The sequence below is a fragment of the Medicago truncatula genome, chromosome 4, assembly GCF_003473485.1.
Source record: "Medicago truncatula cultivar Jemalong A17 chromosome 4, MtrunA17r5.0-ANR, whole genome shotgun sequence".
In the NCBI taxonomy this organism is placed as follows: domain Eukaryota; kingdom Viridiplantae; phylum Streptophyta; class Magnoliopsida; order Fabales; family Fabaceae; genus Medicago; species Medicago truncatula.
Window position 1 is genome coordinate 43,054,205 of NC_053045.1, and position 18,274 is coordinate 43,072,478.

Consider the following 18,274-nt stretch of genomic DNA (forward strand, 5'->3'; position numbering starts at 1 on the left):
AAAAGATCAGCCAATATAGTCACAATATAATCACTTCTATTTACAAAACGAATTAATTACAAAACGAATCAATGTTAGATAATGATCAATACAAAGTATAGAAGAGTACATGTAACAAAAGACTGAAGCATAAGATTAACCAATATAATCACTTCTATTTACAGGAAATATCTTAAAAACTTGATCAAATTCTACCAACCAATCATTAAATAAATTGGGTTACAACACTAAATTACATATATACAGAACAAAAGTCCAGGAAAACTAGAGATATAAAACAATTAAAAACTTTCAAGTTCAGAAAAGAATTATCAATTATCCCAGTACCAATCTAATTACAGAATTTTCATAATCATTCAATACATAACCTATACAAACCCTAAAACAGAATCTATGAAATCTTCTATACAAACCCAAAAACAGACAGGAACGTCCTCTTCGATCAAACAAATTGAAACAAATTGGCCAATTAATCAAGAAAATTTCCCCAAAGATTGGATTATTGACAGAGTAATATTGCGTTAAGTCAATTATGATACCACGATAAACTAATTATCGAAATCTTAATCGAAAAAAGAAGAGGAATAGAAGATTACCTTGATTATGTGCGTAAGGGTTTTCTTTTTCTTTTCTCTTCAACGAAACGAAAGCTACAATTTGTGTAATTGTGATTATTAGGCTAGGGGTTTTTCGTGTTTTATAGTGAAAAATTATTTGAGATTACGTTTAGTAAATGCAAGCTCTACCAATTATATTGTCACACGTGGACTGATATTTTTGGGCTATGGATCAATTTGACACGGCAATGTTTGGTATCGGTGTCGTTTTCGGCAACGGATGAGGTGATAATTCATTCCCTTCCAAACACGTCTGGAATTAGTTGGCTTATTTTGTTTTGCGCCTTCTCTAGATCCTTCTTCTTTTCTTAGTAGCTAAGTTTTTCTTTTTCATACGTTTTTAGGAAAATAATTTTGGCATTTGCTTGGTTGTAAAAGTCCCAGAGCATAATTAGTTGGTAGGATAATGCATTATTATATGTAGGGGTCGGGGTTCGAACATCGGACATCCCGCTTATTTACCTTATAAAGTGAATTCTAACCAGTAGACTACCTCACCAAAAAAAAAAAGGAAAAAAAAAACTAGTGCTATATATTACAATGAGTTGTGCTATTTTCATGTATCAAAATTTGACACAAGTCGATATAATTGAAAGTTGTGATTTTTATAATAGAGGTAAAATATCCTCTCCAAAAAAATGATAGAGTTAAAATATGTGGTTAATTATGTTAGTAAAATATTTAATTAATTTTAGGAGGTATTACAACTCTAAATATTTATTTATCTTATTATTAATAAAAAAAATTGTATATAGTTAAAACGATCCTCGCAAATTGCAAAAACTAATTTGTTACGAATTAATCGGATTGAAGCTATAGCATCATCATTTGCTGGAATCGAAATATCACCTAGATATGGGTCATAATTTGGATTGATTAAACAAATCATTGGAATTCCTAAAGTGATACATTTTCGAAGAGCCGTATATTTTTCTTGCTGATCAACAATTATTACAATATTGGGTGACCCCGTCATATATTTTATGCCACCCGGATATATTTTAAAATGAGATAACACCCCGTCATATATTTTAGATGATTAACAGGTTGTGGTATCTTGAGTAAACAAAATGAGATATGGTATCTTGTTCTTTTTATGTCCGATCGTTTATAGGTGAAGGAGTAAAAATCAACTAAAACACATACAACTGTTAGATTTTGGATTTAAACTCAAGTCAAGAACATATTTTTTTCTTATGAAAGAACAAGGCAAGAACATAATTAACCACACATTTGTTCTTTGCAAATCCTATTGTCAAATATTGATGTCAAACATCCGTATAAGAGTGTCACTTTTTTATCAGGTATGTATACATGTCATGGCAACAATGTAACATGATCCCCCTAAAAAATAATGTAAAATGATCATTTATTTACAAATATAGTTGCTTGAATTTACAACACCTTATAAAATATAACAAAAAGGATGAGACCATGAGTTAGTTTGTTTTAGATTTTTATAAACTTATTTTGTAATAGTTGATTGGATACTCTTGAATAAGTTGATTATATTTGACTATAGGATATGATATTTCTCAATTTTCAAATTTTAAATAAATTAGATGCAATCATTAAAGGTTATCGTCATATGTGGCTGATCATATGTTTATAGAGAAAGTGGAGAGGAGGTCAACCTTTTTGTATAAGGTTAAGTGTATGTTTGAAATCACGATTTTAACATATCCACCTTAATACCAAACATATGTTAAAAGGATTTTATTCTAATGCATCATTCCATTCCATGAATAGTTACAATAGTTGCAATCTATGAGGAATCCATTTGACTATAGATTACACTATTCAGGCACACTGATCTAATATTCATTGATCATAAGATGGACATTGCAGTATCTGCTAAAATCCTATTTAATCAATAAAATGAATCAATCATCAATGTAACAACACCACTTAGAAATAAAAAATTCTAAAATGTTTCTATTCTCACCATTTACCCTTTTTGTTTGTTACTCAGAGAAAGAACATTGTAAGTTTTCTGATGTATGCAGTATGCACTATTGGAAGGTTTTCCTACTTTGTGTATTAATATTGTTATTTCAGAAAAATGATTTGCTTGTGGTCACGTTTTAAGCATTAGGCAGGAGTAATAATTGACAAACTTGAAAAGGATATCTTTACACAACTAAATGTTATGGGTAAATAAATGGCCTGAAATGACTGTTTCTTCCTTTGAGAGTAACTTGTTTATATTCCAATGAGTAGTTCCAAAGTGAAACGTTATATAATTCTAGAAAAAGTGGATGAAAAGCACTAACAAAATGTTTGCCAAACCTCTTGTCCCAGCGATTACTCTCAAACATCAATCAACTTCTTCTACAAACTATATTTTAAACTAAAATTTCATAATCACAATAAAATTTTCATTTTTACTACAATGTGGTTTTCAGTACCATCAAGATGTAAACATAAATTAAACCTTGTACTCTAATAAATATTTTTAATTGGATCTATCACTAACTTTATTATTAATAGTTGGAAGAAACCAACCATCAATAACTTGTTACTTAAAACACCTGGATCATAGATGCTAACTAAAATTTCTGGAGCAGTTTTTGATTCTTCAAGGATTCACAAAATAAAATCAATATTTTGATTGAAGATTCTATATACTATTCTTTATTAGGCAGTTCTGCCAAAAACAAAATCAGCACAATGAATTTGCCATATTCAGGTCGGTTTACGCCGAATGACATCACAAAATATACTTTTTTTCTTTTACATAAAGATATATCGTATATACAACTGACTAAAAATAACATTAACAAATGAATTCTTCTTCCTCTCACTACATAATAGATTCTTCTGACAATATAGTTAACAAAGAATATTTTGCCTTGATTGAGATTCTGCCACCTTCAACACATAGCTTTGCACCAGTGACAACCCAATATCCTGGTGGATCCTCTGGACCCCTAACCATTTCCTTTGTGTCGACAAAATTAAGCATTTTGGGAGCCCTTGTTGGCACAGGCGGACCACCATGATAAATTGCCGAGTTTATGTCAACTTTAGATTGTTTCTCAGGTGAATGCAATCCTTGGCTAAGCTTTGCACTCATCAATGCTGAAAAGAATCCTGATTTTCTAGATGAGGTTGAAGGTCCATCCCATTCTGATCTGCGAATTTTCGCAGATGCTACGGTTGAGTATCCAAGTCTTAAGAAAAGAACTTTCTTCATTCCCATTAGCTTAACCTCAAACCAAGCCTTTGTCACAATAGACGTAGACTCGTCCATTCTGGAGCTATTGTATTGTACAGGTGCTGTGTAGACATGAGAAAACATGCTCCACTTCACTGGTTCGTAGTAGCCTCGGTCATCTGGTTCGTCGATAGGATCATAACTGTGATCTTCTGAAATTTCAAGAACACCTGGAACTTCTGAAAGATGCTGAAGATGGATTGATAGGTGGTTATTTTTCTTGCCTTCCAAGTATAAGCGAATACCTGTTACCGGCCGGTTTCCCGAATCAACCTGCTTATTGAAAAAAGGTCAAATATGAGTTTTCCAGTGCTAACTAATTCCTACAATAATCGTGTTCTTCATGCTAAAATCTTCTATTTAAATAACGTATGCAATTCTTTAATATGTGAATCAAGTTCCTTACATTCTTGCTATACAAGTTTTCAAATAAACTACTAATAACTATTAGAGAGTATTGGAACTTGGAAGAAGGAATTACCTTCACGGTATTAACATAAAGTTTGGGTCCCATAAGAGTGAACTGAAGTGACGGAGACGCATTCCTTTTATACTTATGGTCGAATACAAGAGGCAGATCACCATACATCGGTGCCCATTGTCGTGGCAACTGAAACTCTAGAAATTGATGAAGTTCTTCTATTGCAGGTTTATCTGTTTGAAACAGAATTATTAAACAGATGTACCAACATATATTCCAACAAAGAATAGAAATCCATAAGAGAAAAAAAGTATTGGGCAGAGGAAAACCAAAGTCGCAGGTGTTTACTCACATCTAAGATACAAATTCACCGCATGACTTAAAAATCCATTTCCTGGGACAGAATTCAGTAATGAAGTAATAGGCACCAAAGACATTGATATGACATTAGGAGACTGTGATATGGTTGAGAGCCACTGGTTATAAGGTTGAAATACATCAATACCTCCCCTTCGAACAGAAATGCTTACTATATCCTGAAAAGAAAGTTCAAGTATATGTTATAAGCAGAATAGCTGCAAAGTGCACAGGATAAAGTAAAATTGTAAAAACATAAAACAAAAAAGAAAGAAGAAAAGATACTAACATCATTCTTGGAGTGACTTTTTACAATTGGCCTGCCAACAAGGGACGGAGGTTTGTTCCTGTGCAGTCCCCTAAGCTTCGTATGATCATCCTACAAACATGATCAAAGATATATTTACACAAGTTAAAACTTTTTAGACTTCCATTTCCATATTTTTTTCTTCATGTTCTAGAAAGACGAGCATATTTATTTTTACCTTTAATTTTCCTGATATAGCCGCAGGATTGACATTAGAACTTTGATTTGAAACTGCAGAAAACCTCTCATCGGCTAATTGCTTAAGCAATTTCTGCAGTTCAGTCGGCGGAATATCTGAACTTTTTGACTGCTTGATATGAACAACATCTTTACCTCCCATCTTCACTCCAACAACTACGTGTGTACCATACTTTTCAATGAACCTGAAGAGCCATGTTTATTTAGTTTAAAACACTATTAACTCGGTCCAATCAACATATAGGAGAATTTTATTGAGATCAAATAAATAAGGATCTAAGTAAGGCTTTTCAAACAAGAAAAAATGAGATGAACTTTAAGTTGAATGTTACTGCTATTTTGGGGAAAATCTAGAAATCATGCATTTTAGCACCAAATGAATGCTTATAATTTTAGCAATTATAGAGAAAGGGGTCAGTGATCAAAGTGACTATTATTGTTCATAAAAATTAAAAGTCGAAGTTCTGTAATATTTTATGACGACTATTAACTAGAAAGGATGACGCGTAACAATAATACTTACTCGGCAAGAGCAGCAGGGTTCCACGAACAAGGCACGTCTTTTTTCACAGTTTCAGAAAGGGTAATGTTAGTTCTATCTAATTCAACGCTATACAATGTTATGAACCATCCATCAAAGGCAAGGCTCTTAGTGGAAGCTGCATCCCTGGACCAACATTTTTTCATGTCGAACATGCTATTGAATTGGCCGGATGGAATCTTTCCCGACAAAGATAGTTGTCTGTTGAAATGCTCAGACATCTGCAATAGTCCAATTTCACTGAAATTCAGATTTAATCATTTTACCACATTCCATCACCCCTAAAATTTCCCTTTTCATATCACTTTTATGTCAAAAAAGAAAACATTAACCATAAATAGGAATTAAAAAAAAGGTAAATCAACAGGTAATACATGATTAGTCTTCAAAAGTCAAATGGTTAAAAAGGTAGGAATTGCAACAAAAAATTTCAAGTGGAAATTAGTGATCAGAATTCAGTTATGGTAATACTACGTACTAGATGGATCTAACAACATCATAATCATAAGAAAAATGAAGCAGAAGTAAGGTTGTGATTGCAATGACCTGAATAAAAGTGAGGACATCGGATCGAAACCTGGTACAATCACCTTTATCAGACTTAATAGATAAGGGAACATTAGGGACAACAACACCAGAAGGAAAAACAAGGTCCCTTGTGTTTGAACTACTATTGTCAATATGGATCAACCTTGACTTGCAAGCAGAGAATCTTATATCATTGCATAAATTGTATCCTTGACCAATCACACTCACAGCTTTCTCAGCTGCTAATTGAGGATCCAACCCTGCATTTCCATAGCTATTAGTATTATTAACATTGAAACCCATTTACTACTCAATCCACAACAAATATTGCAGCTATGTAAGTTGAACTCTTGAGGGGTTTGTCCACATAGAATGATAAGAAAGAAGAACAAGTATTGAAGTGGTGATATATAGTATAGTGTATAATATAATGTTTGAAGAGGTCATAACTAAGTGTTTTTTATTGTACTATGATGGAGAGTCTTTTCAAAGGGTCATATACGCGGGTCATATATTTATTTTTTTTCTATGATAATTATTTTTGGGGGTGGAGAAGTAAAAAGGACGGTTTATTTGTAATATTCAAAGAGAGAAAAGATGAATTGGACCATTGAATTGAAGAAGGTGACAAATGAGTGGGAACGAGGAAGGAGAGAGAGAGGCGGCTTTTGCGTGTTAATAATATAATCCACGTGGCAGTATGGCATGGTAAGTAACGTATGATATCCATATTTGGTCCCTTTTTCCAAGTGGAAAGGAGGAAGAACCGGTCATATACTCATATTATAGCCTCTTTAAGGTTTATTCATTTTTTTTCCACGGTTGTAAATAATGATTATTTTATTAAAAAGTGGTGTGGGGTCCACTTAATATTTGAGGTCTTAAGTTAGACCCTGAATCATAAGAGACCTTCAATTTTTTTCTACATTGAGGGTACCTATTAGGTACCGGATCTTAAATGGTAAAGATCTTATCAATGTAGTTGTTCTTAAAACATTCGCAAAATTATTCTCCTTAACTTAATTACAAACAATAATTTTGTCATTTATTTTTTCTTTCTTCATTGTTTTGGTCACTTTGGTTAGTTAGAATATGAATTTTTAATCAAATTTAATATTTATATATAAATATGTATGAAAATCATAGATTTAAGACAAGGAGCTCATGGAAAATAAAATTATATATTTAAAATTTAAAATTTGAAAATTTATAGATAGTGAAAGTATGATAAAAGATCAAATAGTTAATTAATGTTAGGTTAAGGGACATGTGAGTAATTTTGTCTAAAAAAAATGTCATAGTCGTACTATTGAATTTAATATAAAAAATATAACATTTAGTTAATAGTAAAAATATTTGAATACATTTTGTCAAAAATTATTTGAATATATAAAAGGCTAAAATATGGTTTTGGTCCCTGCAAATATGCTCCGTTTTGGTTTTAGTCCCTGTAATTTTTTTTTTTGTTGTTCTTGGTCTCTGTCCCCACTTTTGTGATGATTTGCACACGTGGTACATGATGACTGAACCCATTTATTAGAAAAATAGTCCCTGCAAAATCTTTTGATTTTTAAAAAGGTCCCTGCAAAATATTTTACTTAAGGACTATTTTCAAAAGTAAAATATTTTGCAAGGACCAAAAACAACAAATTTGTTTTATACGGACTGAAACCAAAACGAGACATATTTGCAGTGACCAAAACCATATTTTAGCCTATATAAAATTATCCTTAAAATTTTGTTAAACTCACAATGTCTAAATTGTTAGATTGAACATTTTCTTTAGTTATTTGAGTATGGATTTGAAATCTTTCATTTGTGCATTTGAGTTTTTATGCGGTGTTTGTCACTTCGTATATTCAAAATGAATAATAAAACTTCAATTTTATAGTGAATTTAAAAAAGTTCTAAAGTTTTTTTAACGGCAAAAAGTGTCCTAAAGTTTGACAACTGTTTAAGCCATTAGGATGAAATCAGTGCCTGTTTTCGAGTATTTTTTTATATTTAATATTTAAAATCTTGGGTTAAATATGTTTTTGATCCCTATAAATATACCAACTTTTCGTTTTAGTCCCTTTAAAATTTTCCTTCAACTTTTAGTCCCTATAAAATTTTGAGTCACTACTTTTGGTCCATATTTCAAAGTAAATTTTAGTATTTTTTTTAATGAAATTGTACAGAATTATGTAGAATATTGTAAAAATATTTCCAAAAAAAAAAATTAGAATTTTTTAAGTAAACATAAATTATATATGAATTTTTAACCATAAATAATATAAAAATTCATATTAAATTCATGTTTTGTTAAAAAATTCTAATTTTTTTGGGAGAGATTCTTATAATATTATGAATTTTTCTGGAAAATTTGATTCAAAAATATGAATTCTACATATGAGTTTACTTTAAAAGAGGGACCAAAAGTGAAGATGAAAAAATTTTTAGGGACTAAAAATTGAAGGAAAATTTTAGAGGGATTAAAACGAAAAATTTGTATATTTATAGGGACGAATAACATATTTAACCGTAAAATCTTTTACAATTTGAAGCACTTGAATTTGTTTATTTTTAAAATGAAACTGTGGTTGTTAAACTAGGATATAGTATACCCTCTTATTTATTTGACTTTCCGCAGCATTTATTGTATAAAAAACTGCATGTGGTTGTTAAACTAGTCTTGTGAACTTAGTTTTCCCCCCACCTCTTTGTATAATTTCAATGTTAGCTATAAGCCTAAACTCATACTATATGTTAAGGGGAAGAAGCCAAAAACTAACTAACAGCTCCTTGTTTTTATATATAAAAAAAAGAGAGAAGGAAAAAGATAGGATATTATTGAAACTTAAAAAATGCTAAATACAAGTCCTATTTGTGTTAAAAATTTCCCTTAAAACTACATATTCGCTAAAAACATCCTAACATTCCAAAACAAACTTAAAATATATAAAAGAGACAGACTTAGCTCAAACGGAAATAATTGTATACTGTATTATTTTTAAAGAACAATGATTTAAACAAAAGCTAGAGATATATATACACGTCATAACCTTTTCAGAAATATTGATTTTTTCTTACCAGATGCTAACAGAATTTATCTCTTATGCACTTATATATTAAATAGAATCTAATATGTTATACTCGATCATATCAAAATATCTGACTTATGCTATTGTTCTTTCAATTAACTTTTGTTAATTAACAGCAAAAAAAATCGGATGTATAATTAAAAAGGTAACAGGAAAGAGGTATAAAATTCTGTCATTATATTATATTAGTTTGACTAAAAATTATCATTTAGTTAATGAATAATTAACTTATATTGTTTTGTCAAAAAACAAAAAACTTATATTGTAAAATACAAATGTTCTCTTTTTCTTTGACCGAACAAGTCATGTACCCTTTTAATGTTCCTTTCATATATTTCTGCACTCGGTTGGAAAATGTTGTACATTACAAAAAAGTCCTAAACATGAAAATTTTGAAAGAAAGAAAAAAAAATCTCGAAACTGTTTTGGATGAGGAGAGTTTTGAATAGCTTCTTGAAAATTATTTTTGTTAATCTCTTAATTATTAAATATTAAAATCTATTTTTGTATAATCTGTAATAAATAGATCATATATCACCGATTTACACTACTTAAAACAGTGCATAAATTGTGTTAGAAACCATGACGGTGTTTTTTAATTTGATTTCTGTGGTAGTGTAGGTTGTGTTAGAATTATATGTTAGTTATTACAAAATAAAAAAAAATAAAAAAACATATCTCCCCAAAAACACGTTAGAATAATCTATCTATCTATTTTTACTACAAGTACAGAAAGTTGCTGCTTTTGATGAAACTGAAATGCGAAAGTACCCTTGGTGACAAACGCATCAGAAAATTTCCAGGAATTACATGTTTACATTTTTCTATCCATGTGAGTAACGAACAAGGCATGTTTGCGTCCACTTGGGACCAGACTTTGCTTTTTCGTCAACAGGTAGTACTAAACTTAATCTGCTGAACGCGTTATAACTACTTTTTTCGTCAAAAAAAAAAGGTCATAACTACTTTCTATCTTTTGGATAGTCAAAGACAATAAAGTCTATCAATGTAAACAATCATTTGATTTCTATTTCTAACGATAAATGATCTTTATTGATGTCCTCGTGAGCATAACTCAGTTGACAAGAATTTGCATTGTTATATGTAGGGGTCGAGATTCGAATCCCGAACACCCCATTTATTCACCTTTGAAAAAAGTAAATTCTATACACTAAACTACTTGACAAAAAAAAAATGATCCTTGGTAATTTGGACTTGGTTAGAAGTTGTAAATAAAGGAAATGATTCGGTGTGGATTTGATGACGATGACCAAAGTGGTTGAGTGTGTGTTTGGTTTTGGCTAATTCGATAAAAATGAATTTTTTAGTGAACTAATTAAGTAAAATTGGTTCTAGCTAAAATTGAGTTGAAGGTATAGTTATTTATGTTTATATATCCCCTAAAAAGTGAGTATAAAAGTGAGTTGAACAATATATTTGAGTTATCCCCTAAAAAAAATAGTTGAGTATAAAAATCAATTCAAAAAGCAAGACTATCATTTCTAGCTTTAGGTATAGTCAATTCTCGAGGCAAAATCAATTACATTTTAGAGAAACCAAACATCAAAAGTCAATTTTACACATCTAAAATGAATCTTGGCTCCTCTAAGATACCTTAGAAGTTTTAATGAATGAGGAAAACATACCTTTTTACCAATGTGTAGATCCAATATATTGATGTCTTCGAGACTCATATACAAGTCAGTAGACTCGAGAAAGAATTGTACGACCCTTGTTTGATTGATATAGCCTTCTCCTAGCCTTCTATTGACTGTGGATAAACTCGCTTAATCCTCTAGTCACATCTATTTACCGATTTTAGCAAATATAGGGGGGCTCTAAGCATTTTTTTTTAACAAATCAAAATGGGATTATATTTCCACAACAAAAGCAATTTCCAAGCACAAGGTGTGCCTAGGAAACTACTACAAGATACAAAGTCCAAAATAAGATAATCTAGTAGTAGTTAGCCAATTCCTAAACATGTTATGGGGCTCTAAGCATACATGGAGTGGATTGAAAAATCAACATCTATTCTATACTATATATAAATGAGATACATGATTTTGGTGTGAATTTTTCACTTCCAACTTTATCCTTAATTTAAACAATTATTTTTCCATTTTAATTCTTTTTACTTTATTATTTAAATTATTAATTAAAAATATTAAATCTATTTAATATAAGATTAACACCACTAAAATAGAAATTTAAATTGTTAATTAAAACTAGCGTAGAGGGCACGACACTACATGTCATTCTTTCTGTTTTTCTATTGCACTTAATTGTATGCTTATATTATCGTATTTGATTATATTTTGAAATATAATACAATCAAATAAAGATTTAGCTTATATTGTTCTTATTGTGGAAAAATTGTTCTTATTATAAAGAGAAATGCATGTTATTTTAATTAAAGATTTAAATAATATTATACAAACAATATAAGTTTAAATGAAAGGTGTATTTGAAAGATAAAATTCAGTCCAATTTTTTTTAGATGATATCTCATTCATATAAGTATAGAATATATATATATAGTTAAATTTCATTAAAATAAGGAGTATTGTTTATGTAACATTGTTCTTAATCTTATTTTAATAAAATAAATTTTCTATTATATCCGTGACTATTTTTCTAAATAAAATATCAGTAATTATTTATTGCTCTATCTTCTTTTAATTTATCCTTTACATATCATTTATTAAAGACAATTTAATAAAACAAATCTTTCTCATATAAAATTAATTAAATTTTTTAACATGTGCGAAATGATGAAAACCTCTTATAACTTTAGGAGAGCTTATTTTATTCTTCTTATTAATGAAAATATATTTGATGATACTATATAATGGGAGTAGAAAAAGAATTAGACGAGGAGAAATTGTTTGTAGGAAAGAAAAGAAGATTAGTGTAAGAAAATTGGTAGCATAGCAGCGTAAAGGAAAGGTTGATTTTGATGGGTAGAGTTTTCTATCTCGATTTGGATGGAAGAGCTTACCGATGCACTTTCTGCCGTACCCCTTTTGCCCTTGCCGATCACGTTCTCTCCCGGGTACACCCTTTTCTTCTTTCACCTTTTTTTTTCCGTTCATCTGTTATTGTTTTTGATGATTCATCGTGAAGAATTAGGATTTGTTAATAGTTATCATATTCTTTGATTTTTATTGAATTTTTTTTTATTTTATATCAATATTTGAAGAAGGATGATTTTGAGGCAAGCACCTAGGATATTATGTTTTGAAATGTCTGAGTGATGCATAAGACCATAGTAGGTAGGAAATTGAGGTAAATTGTATGTTTCTTTCATGTGTCTAATGAGTTCGTGGGTTTGGAATCGATGTAATAAGCTGTTGGATGAAAATTAAGGGCCCATTTGGATTGACTTATTTTTGAGCTTATGCAAAACAGCTTATGCAAATATATAACCTTTTATGTACTATTCATAAGCTTGTCAAGGTAGTTTATGAAAAAACAGCTTATGAAGATACAAATTTTGTTAGTCTGAACTAGGGTGAAACAGCCGAGGGCTAATGGAGGTGTTGCCATTAAAAACTGGAATAACATTAACAACAGAACACCATAAGATTACTTTATGGATTTGGACAACTTCACAGTTAGTTCTTCTGATAAGAGGGAATTCATGGATTTGGACAAGAAATGAACCCCCCTTCCATCGTCTCTCTCTCTCTCTCTCTCTCTCTCTCTCTCTCTCTCTCTCTCTCTCTCCCTCTCTTAAACTTAAAAAAATAAAATTGCTTCATTCGAGACCTGAATCATGGTGTTCTCTGTCATGAATTGAGACACACTTGCATAAGGGAAGATACAAAATGAGGGTGTGATTGAATAGACAAACATGCCCTCTATAAGAAAGATCCCTTCTTTTAGATCACGTGGAAAGATGTGCATGGGGCAGCAGAGGGATTTCTTTCTTTCATTCATTTCAATGCAAGAGACCAAAGAAACAACATCGAAGAAAGAGTCTGTTTTTTTATGCTCAAATTAAGAAAAGTTATCAGTGTAGAACATACAAATGCTTTTTAGATGCTTGCCTTTTGGTTCCTTACCAATTTGTCTTGTGACAGACATCTACTAATCCATCTCATTAAAAGATGATTCTCCCCTGATTCTTGGCTTTTAGGAGTCATATATCCTCTATTTATGGACAAGTACAAGCATTATTCTGTAATGTAAGATGCATAATAACACTAAACATTTGACTGCTTAATGATGATGCTAGATTACTAGTTACTGGTAATTCTCCCACACACCGTTTGGAAGCTAGTTTTTTGCTCGTTACCTTTGTATTATAGCATAAGCAAGTTATGAAAACTCCCAAGAATATAAAAGCCAGATCAACTGCCAGATATAGTCTCGTCCTAGATAATTGTTAATATTTGTTCCATCATTGAAAATGCACCTAGTTCTTGTGTACACGACTTCTGATATGCCATAGTAATTTGACTGTGTTTTGTTTCCCTATGATGATCAGTCCTTCAGCTGCAGTCGAGGGAGGGCATACCTTTTCAGCAAAGTGTAAGTTTGTTTGAAACATTTGTTTCAAATCCCTGTCCCCTTTCTCCTTTTTTTCTTCTCCATGTTTATTATCATACTTTCATTTAGATCTACTTTTATATCTTTCCAGTATTGTGCTTCAGACAAATTTCGTAATCCCTCCAATCAATGTGAGGGCCTCCCAGTCCCCAACCTAAACCATCTTTTCTCTATTGGTTTGGGAAAATGGATCGAAACATTATGTGTTTGTCATTGATATAAATACTGAGACTTTCTTCTGGCTTGCACAATTAGCACCTTTTATTACCATGAAACACCCTATATATCATCTTCTTGACTGAGTATTTCATATTTCCTTTTTTGTTAATTTATGGTCTTTGATAGGGTGAATGTTACGCTTGGGACTCAAGTAGAGAGATTGATGATGTCTGGACTGCACACTGTTGAAGACATATTTTGTTGCTGCTGTGGACAAATTGTAGGATGGAAATATGTGAGTTTTACCTTTTCACCTCTTGTTTCTCTCATACTTTTGGTTACTTTGAGGGGTTACCATCATTCATCAACACCTTTGAGGGGTTACCATCATGCATCATGTTGATGTATGGAATGTTACAAAAATTTAGTCAATAAATAATATTTTTGGGAAAGTTTAATGGACATGAGTATTTCTGTGACATGATGTATTAGCTTGATGAGATGCTTTATGATAGGAGGCCTTTTTGATGTCTTACCCCGTATAGTTGGAACAGGCTTTTGTTGTTGTTGTAGTTGTAGTTCAGTGAGTGAAAGTGCAAATTAAACCACAAGTATATTGAAATTTTTCTTTGGTTGTAGTTCAGAAATGCTATACTTTTAATTTTTCTTTGGTTTTTAAAAAAATTGGAATTTGATCTGGGGGTTCCACAAGTATATTTTAAACAGGAGTTAGTTCTTTGACATCATTAATTTGGGGTTGGAGGCTATCAATTTGATTGAATATGTGTGGGTAAATCAGAAATTCAGAATATAATATTACGTCATGGATGCTTTGAATTTTATCCATTATACCATATTGAACACTTAAATTTAAATTGCCAACAACTTTTAGCTAACAAAAGAACATTCAGGCATGAATATCTGGTGTCCCAATCTATTTTGTATATGTAATTTTTTCTCAGAAATTGTTTTGTATTCCATGTTAAGTTAATAAAAATTGATGCATTTCCATGAAACTCTGGAATTGTTTAATGTGATCTTGTTTGGGCTGAAAATCCCCAAGTGTTTAAACTTTTTAATGATATTAGGAGAGAGACAGGTTCTGCATTTATGTAGGAGGATTATCTATTGAAACACACATTGCAACATCATTGACATGCAAACACTTGGTCGACTCTTTCTCAGTGTCGGCCTCAATCAATTTTGGTCTTATCTCCATATATATTGCATCATCTTTTGGTGAGCTCAATGCAGTTTGAAGTAATACTATTGGATATATTCAGGTTGTAGCACATGAGAAAAGTGAAACATATAAGGAAGGGAAATTTGTGCTCGAGAGGTATGGAGTAAAATATGGTTTTGACTTTCATCATGTTATTAAGCTAAGCTAAAATTTAATTACTACTGATAAATCTCGCAGATGGAGGATAGTTGATGATGTCGAAGATGAATTAAATTTGGATGCTAATGCTAGTTCAAGCGACTCAGAAAACACCTAGCAAGTTGATTCTTTCATGGATTCAAGTATTGTAGCTAAGCTAGAACATATATTTTATTGTTAGTACTTAGTATTCGTCGAGACACGATTTCACAAAGAAACTCTCTAGTTTAAGCAACATAAGCCTGGCTTGAGTCCAGCATTTATAAAATCTTTTCATACGGCACTGGATGTTGCTATGTATTTATAGAGGGCATTGATAGGCATGCCTGAGCAAACATCCTGCAGTTCTTGTGGGTTGGAAGAGTAATAAATCTTATTTTGTGATAGTTAACATTTTTACTTGATCTCAATATATCTAATATTTGTGCAAAGTTAGGTTACTGTTCTAGTAATAAGTTGCAAATACAATTTGCAGTAGTAGAATTTGTTCTGTTATCATATGTTTGAAACGACAAATATGCTGATTCGCTGTGCAGTTGTTCTTTAGACTGGTAGTTGCTTCCCTTTCGTGTGGTAATATGACACGTATATCTACAGACTCCAAGTGAATCAATTGGTATTTGCCCAAATCAAGGTTTTGAATTATCATTACAGTTGCAGTTGCTTTGCAGCCATTGCAGGTTAACTGCAGCTGATGCTGTTTGCAATCAAAGCCTGATGCAGGCGTGGTAGCCATTGCAAACATTGCAATCTGCTACTAAAATTTTGCGCATCATATCAAACCATGCAAATTATTTTAACTAAAAGCTTGGGTTGTTAGATAGTTTGTTTATAAGATTGATGAAAATTGTGGGAGGGCAGTGAAAATAAAGAGTGCAAGTGAGGGGGCTTTTGATCATAGTGGAAGGGATCTAACTCAATAAATTCTACGAGTGCATTATCTCTGAACCTCGATAGTTTTTTGCTTTATTTTTTTTTTCTGCCTCTGCATTTTGACATTTTATTTAGATCTGTGAATGCTGCCTGCATTTGCAACATTGCTGTGATTGAGTCTGTTTATCCAAATCCATACCCGAAAAGCATAGAAGTGGTATCTAGAGCCTAGTTCGAGGGAAGTTCTGTGATAGGTACAACCAAGTTGGGAGATGAGGTTGCTAGAAGTTGCCAATGAAGACACTGCAAGTCTGAAACGGCATTGTGGGCGTAACCAGAGTCTTTACATGACTAAGTCATTAACCAACATAGTTCTGTGTAGTTTGCTTTATTTTTTTCTACTTCTGCATTTAGACACTTTCTTGAAGATTTGTGAATAATGTATGTATTTGCAGTATTGTTGTGATTGAGTCTTTATCCAAATTCATGGCCCAAAAAATCATGACTTGGGAGTGAGAGAAGTAAATTAAAGAGTATGAAAAATGCTGGCTATGTTGATGCAGGCTGCTCTTACCACAGAGAACACTGGTCCGTCGACTAGGCGTGGCTGATCTATTTGGGGAAGTTGTGTTAGTTAGTTAGTTAATGTTAACCTTGCGTTGTGCCGGATACCAGATTCAGTCAACATGCATGTTCCAACATTTTGGTTATTGGGTGAGATATTCACATAAATATCTAAACAAAAAAGTATTACTTTTAAATATACATCTGAAATGTGCATTTGAAAAAATTTAGATCTTGAACTTGCAAATATAAATTCTGACGGTGGCAATCCTAGATCAATGATTTTAACAACACATGATTGAGTCATTATTTAAAAAATTAAACATTTACATTACATCGAGATACAACTCATAAAAAAAGAGTACAATATCCATATAATCTCTACTATTTTGAATATATTGATGCAGCAACAGAATCTGATCACTCTGTCATCAAACACTAGAAAAAGGCATAATGCCCCATGACATCAGTTTTCTGGGTTTGTTGGGACTTGGGAAGAATTTCATAGATAGAGAAGCTTTATAATAATGTCATTGTATCTAGTACCTTTCTTGTGGAGCAGTTTGTCCATTAACAGCACCCGGCTGCTCGGCTTCGCATTTCCTGCACGGTGATACAAAAGACCTAAACATTTTCTGGCCAAACCATGTTTTTGTGACAGTTTTTCCCTTGTTTTTAAGGTTTCTTGCTTTGACAAGTTGTTCATGGTATTTCCTTGCTCTACTGCTGGTTTGTTCAATATCAATTTCTAGTAATGATCTTAGGGAACTGACTTGGGGATTGGTGAAGAAAGATCTGTTTGGTTGAAATGAAATTGCATGTGGCTTAATTTGTCCATTAGAAATCAACATATCAGCAGGTGTGATCTTGAATGGATTGGTAGAAGTAGAATATAAGTTTGCTTTGATGGTGGCAAATTCAAAATCTGGGTCTGGTTTAGGATTAGGAGCTACAGGGTGATTTTGTTGTTGCTGGTCATGAATAGAAACAAGGCCAGCAAAAGAGAATGAATCAGCTGAAATGCTGTCTCTTGCTGCATCATAGTTATCCTTATTTTTTTGAAGTGTACCCATTGATTTATGACTGAATTGGTCATCTAGGTCATATATATAATAAACTCATTGCATGGTGATTATTCGTGTATATACTTAAATAATCTCACATTTTCACATAACGTTTCCTATATGTAGTCAATTATTATATATATATATATCTCTGCTGGGGTTCAAAAATCCTAATCACGGTACATTAAAAGTATTTTGTTGTGACTGTTCAGTCTTGTGCATGATGCTTGTTGATGCATCTAACAAAGTGTGTCCTTAGATGATTTGTTATTTTTCTTGTAATGAGATTGAGATTGTTACTGTTTGATGCATTTTACTGTCGTCATTGTGTTTACTACACCTTGGTGGTTAGGAAAGGGTAAAGACAAGTCCATGGCCTGCATTGAATTGAAGTGATTTTAATTCCTTGA

General features: G+C 31.7%; 2 protein-coding genes across 2 annotated transcripts; one reads left to right on the top strand and one right to left on the bottom strand.

Moving 5' to 3' along the window:
• Nucleotides 1-3,222: 3,222 nt before the first annotated feature.
• On the bottom strand, nucleotides 3,223-6,734 carry LOC25493112 (MACPF domain-containing protein NSL1). Its single transcript, XM_013601525.3, has 7 exons — nucleotides 6,205-6,734; nucleotides 5,641-5,879; nucleotides 5,098-5,302; nucleotides 4,902-4,991; nucleotides 4,608-4,791; nucleotides 4,316-4,488; nucleotides 3,223-4,107 (listed from the first exon to the last, which is right to left on the bottom strand). Exons 1-7 carry the CDS (start codon nucleotides 6,487-6,489, stop codon nucleotides 3,421-3,423), a joined length of 1,863 nt encoding a protein of 620 aa, XP_013456979.1. The 5' UTR covers nucleotides 6,490-6,734; the 3' UTR covers nucleotides 3,223-3,420.
• A 5,362-nt stretch (nucleotides 6,735-12,096) lies between these two features.
• On the top strand, nucleotides 12,097-15,794 carry LOC25493113 (protein yippee-like At5g53940). Its single transcript, XM_013601527.2, has 5 exons — nucleotides 12,097-12,324; nucleotides 13,762-13,805; nucleotides 14,169-14,277; nucleotides 15,266-15,321; nucleotides 15,403-15,794. The coding sequence occupies exons 1-5, from the start codon at nucleotides 12,229-12,231 to the stop codon at nucleotides 15,479-15,481; spliced, it is 384 nt and encodes a 127-aa protein (XP_013456981.1). The 5' UTR covers nucleotides 12,097-12,228; the 3' UTR covers nucleotides 15,482-15,794.
• Nucleotides 15,795-18,274: the final 2,480 nt, after the last annotated feature.

What these genes read in the sequence shown, in the direction of transcription:
- LOC25493112 (XM_013601525.3), bottom strand. Translation starts at nt 6,489, where the DNA reads ATGGGTTTCAATGTTAATAATACTAATAGCTATGGAAATGCAGGGTTG. An exon ending in CTATATCAGGAAAATTAAAG is followed by an intron (nt 4,992 to 5,097) that starts GTAAAAATAAAT and finishes TCATGTTTGTAG; the next exon opens with GATGATCATACGAAGCTTAG. An exon ending in GGTGAATTTGTATCTTAGAT is followed by an intron (nt 4,489 to 4,607) that starts GTGAGTAAACAC and finishes TGTTTCAAACAG; the next exon opens with ATAAACCTGCAATAGAAGAA.
- LOC25493113 (XM_013601527.2), top strand. Translation starts at nt 12,229, where the DNA reads ATGGGTAGAGTTTTCTATCTCGATTTGGATGGAAGAGCTTACCGATGC. An exon ending in CCGATCACGTTCTCTCCCGG is followed by an intron (nt 12,325 to 13,761) that starts GTACACCCTTTT and finishes TATGATGATCAG; the next exon opens with TCCTTCAGCTGCAGTCGAGG. An exon ending in AAATTGTAGGATGGAAATAT is followed by an intron (nt 14,278 to 15,265) that starts GTGAGTTTTACC and finishes GGATATATTCAG; the next exon opens with GTTGTAGCACATGAGAAAAG.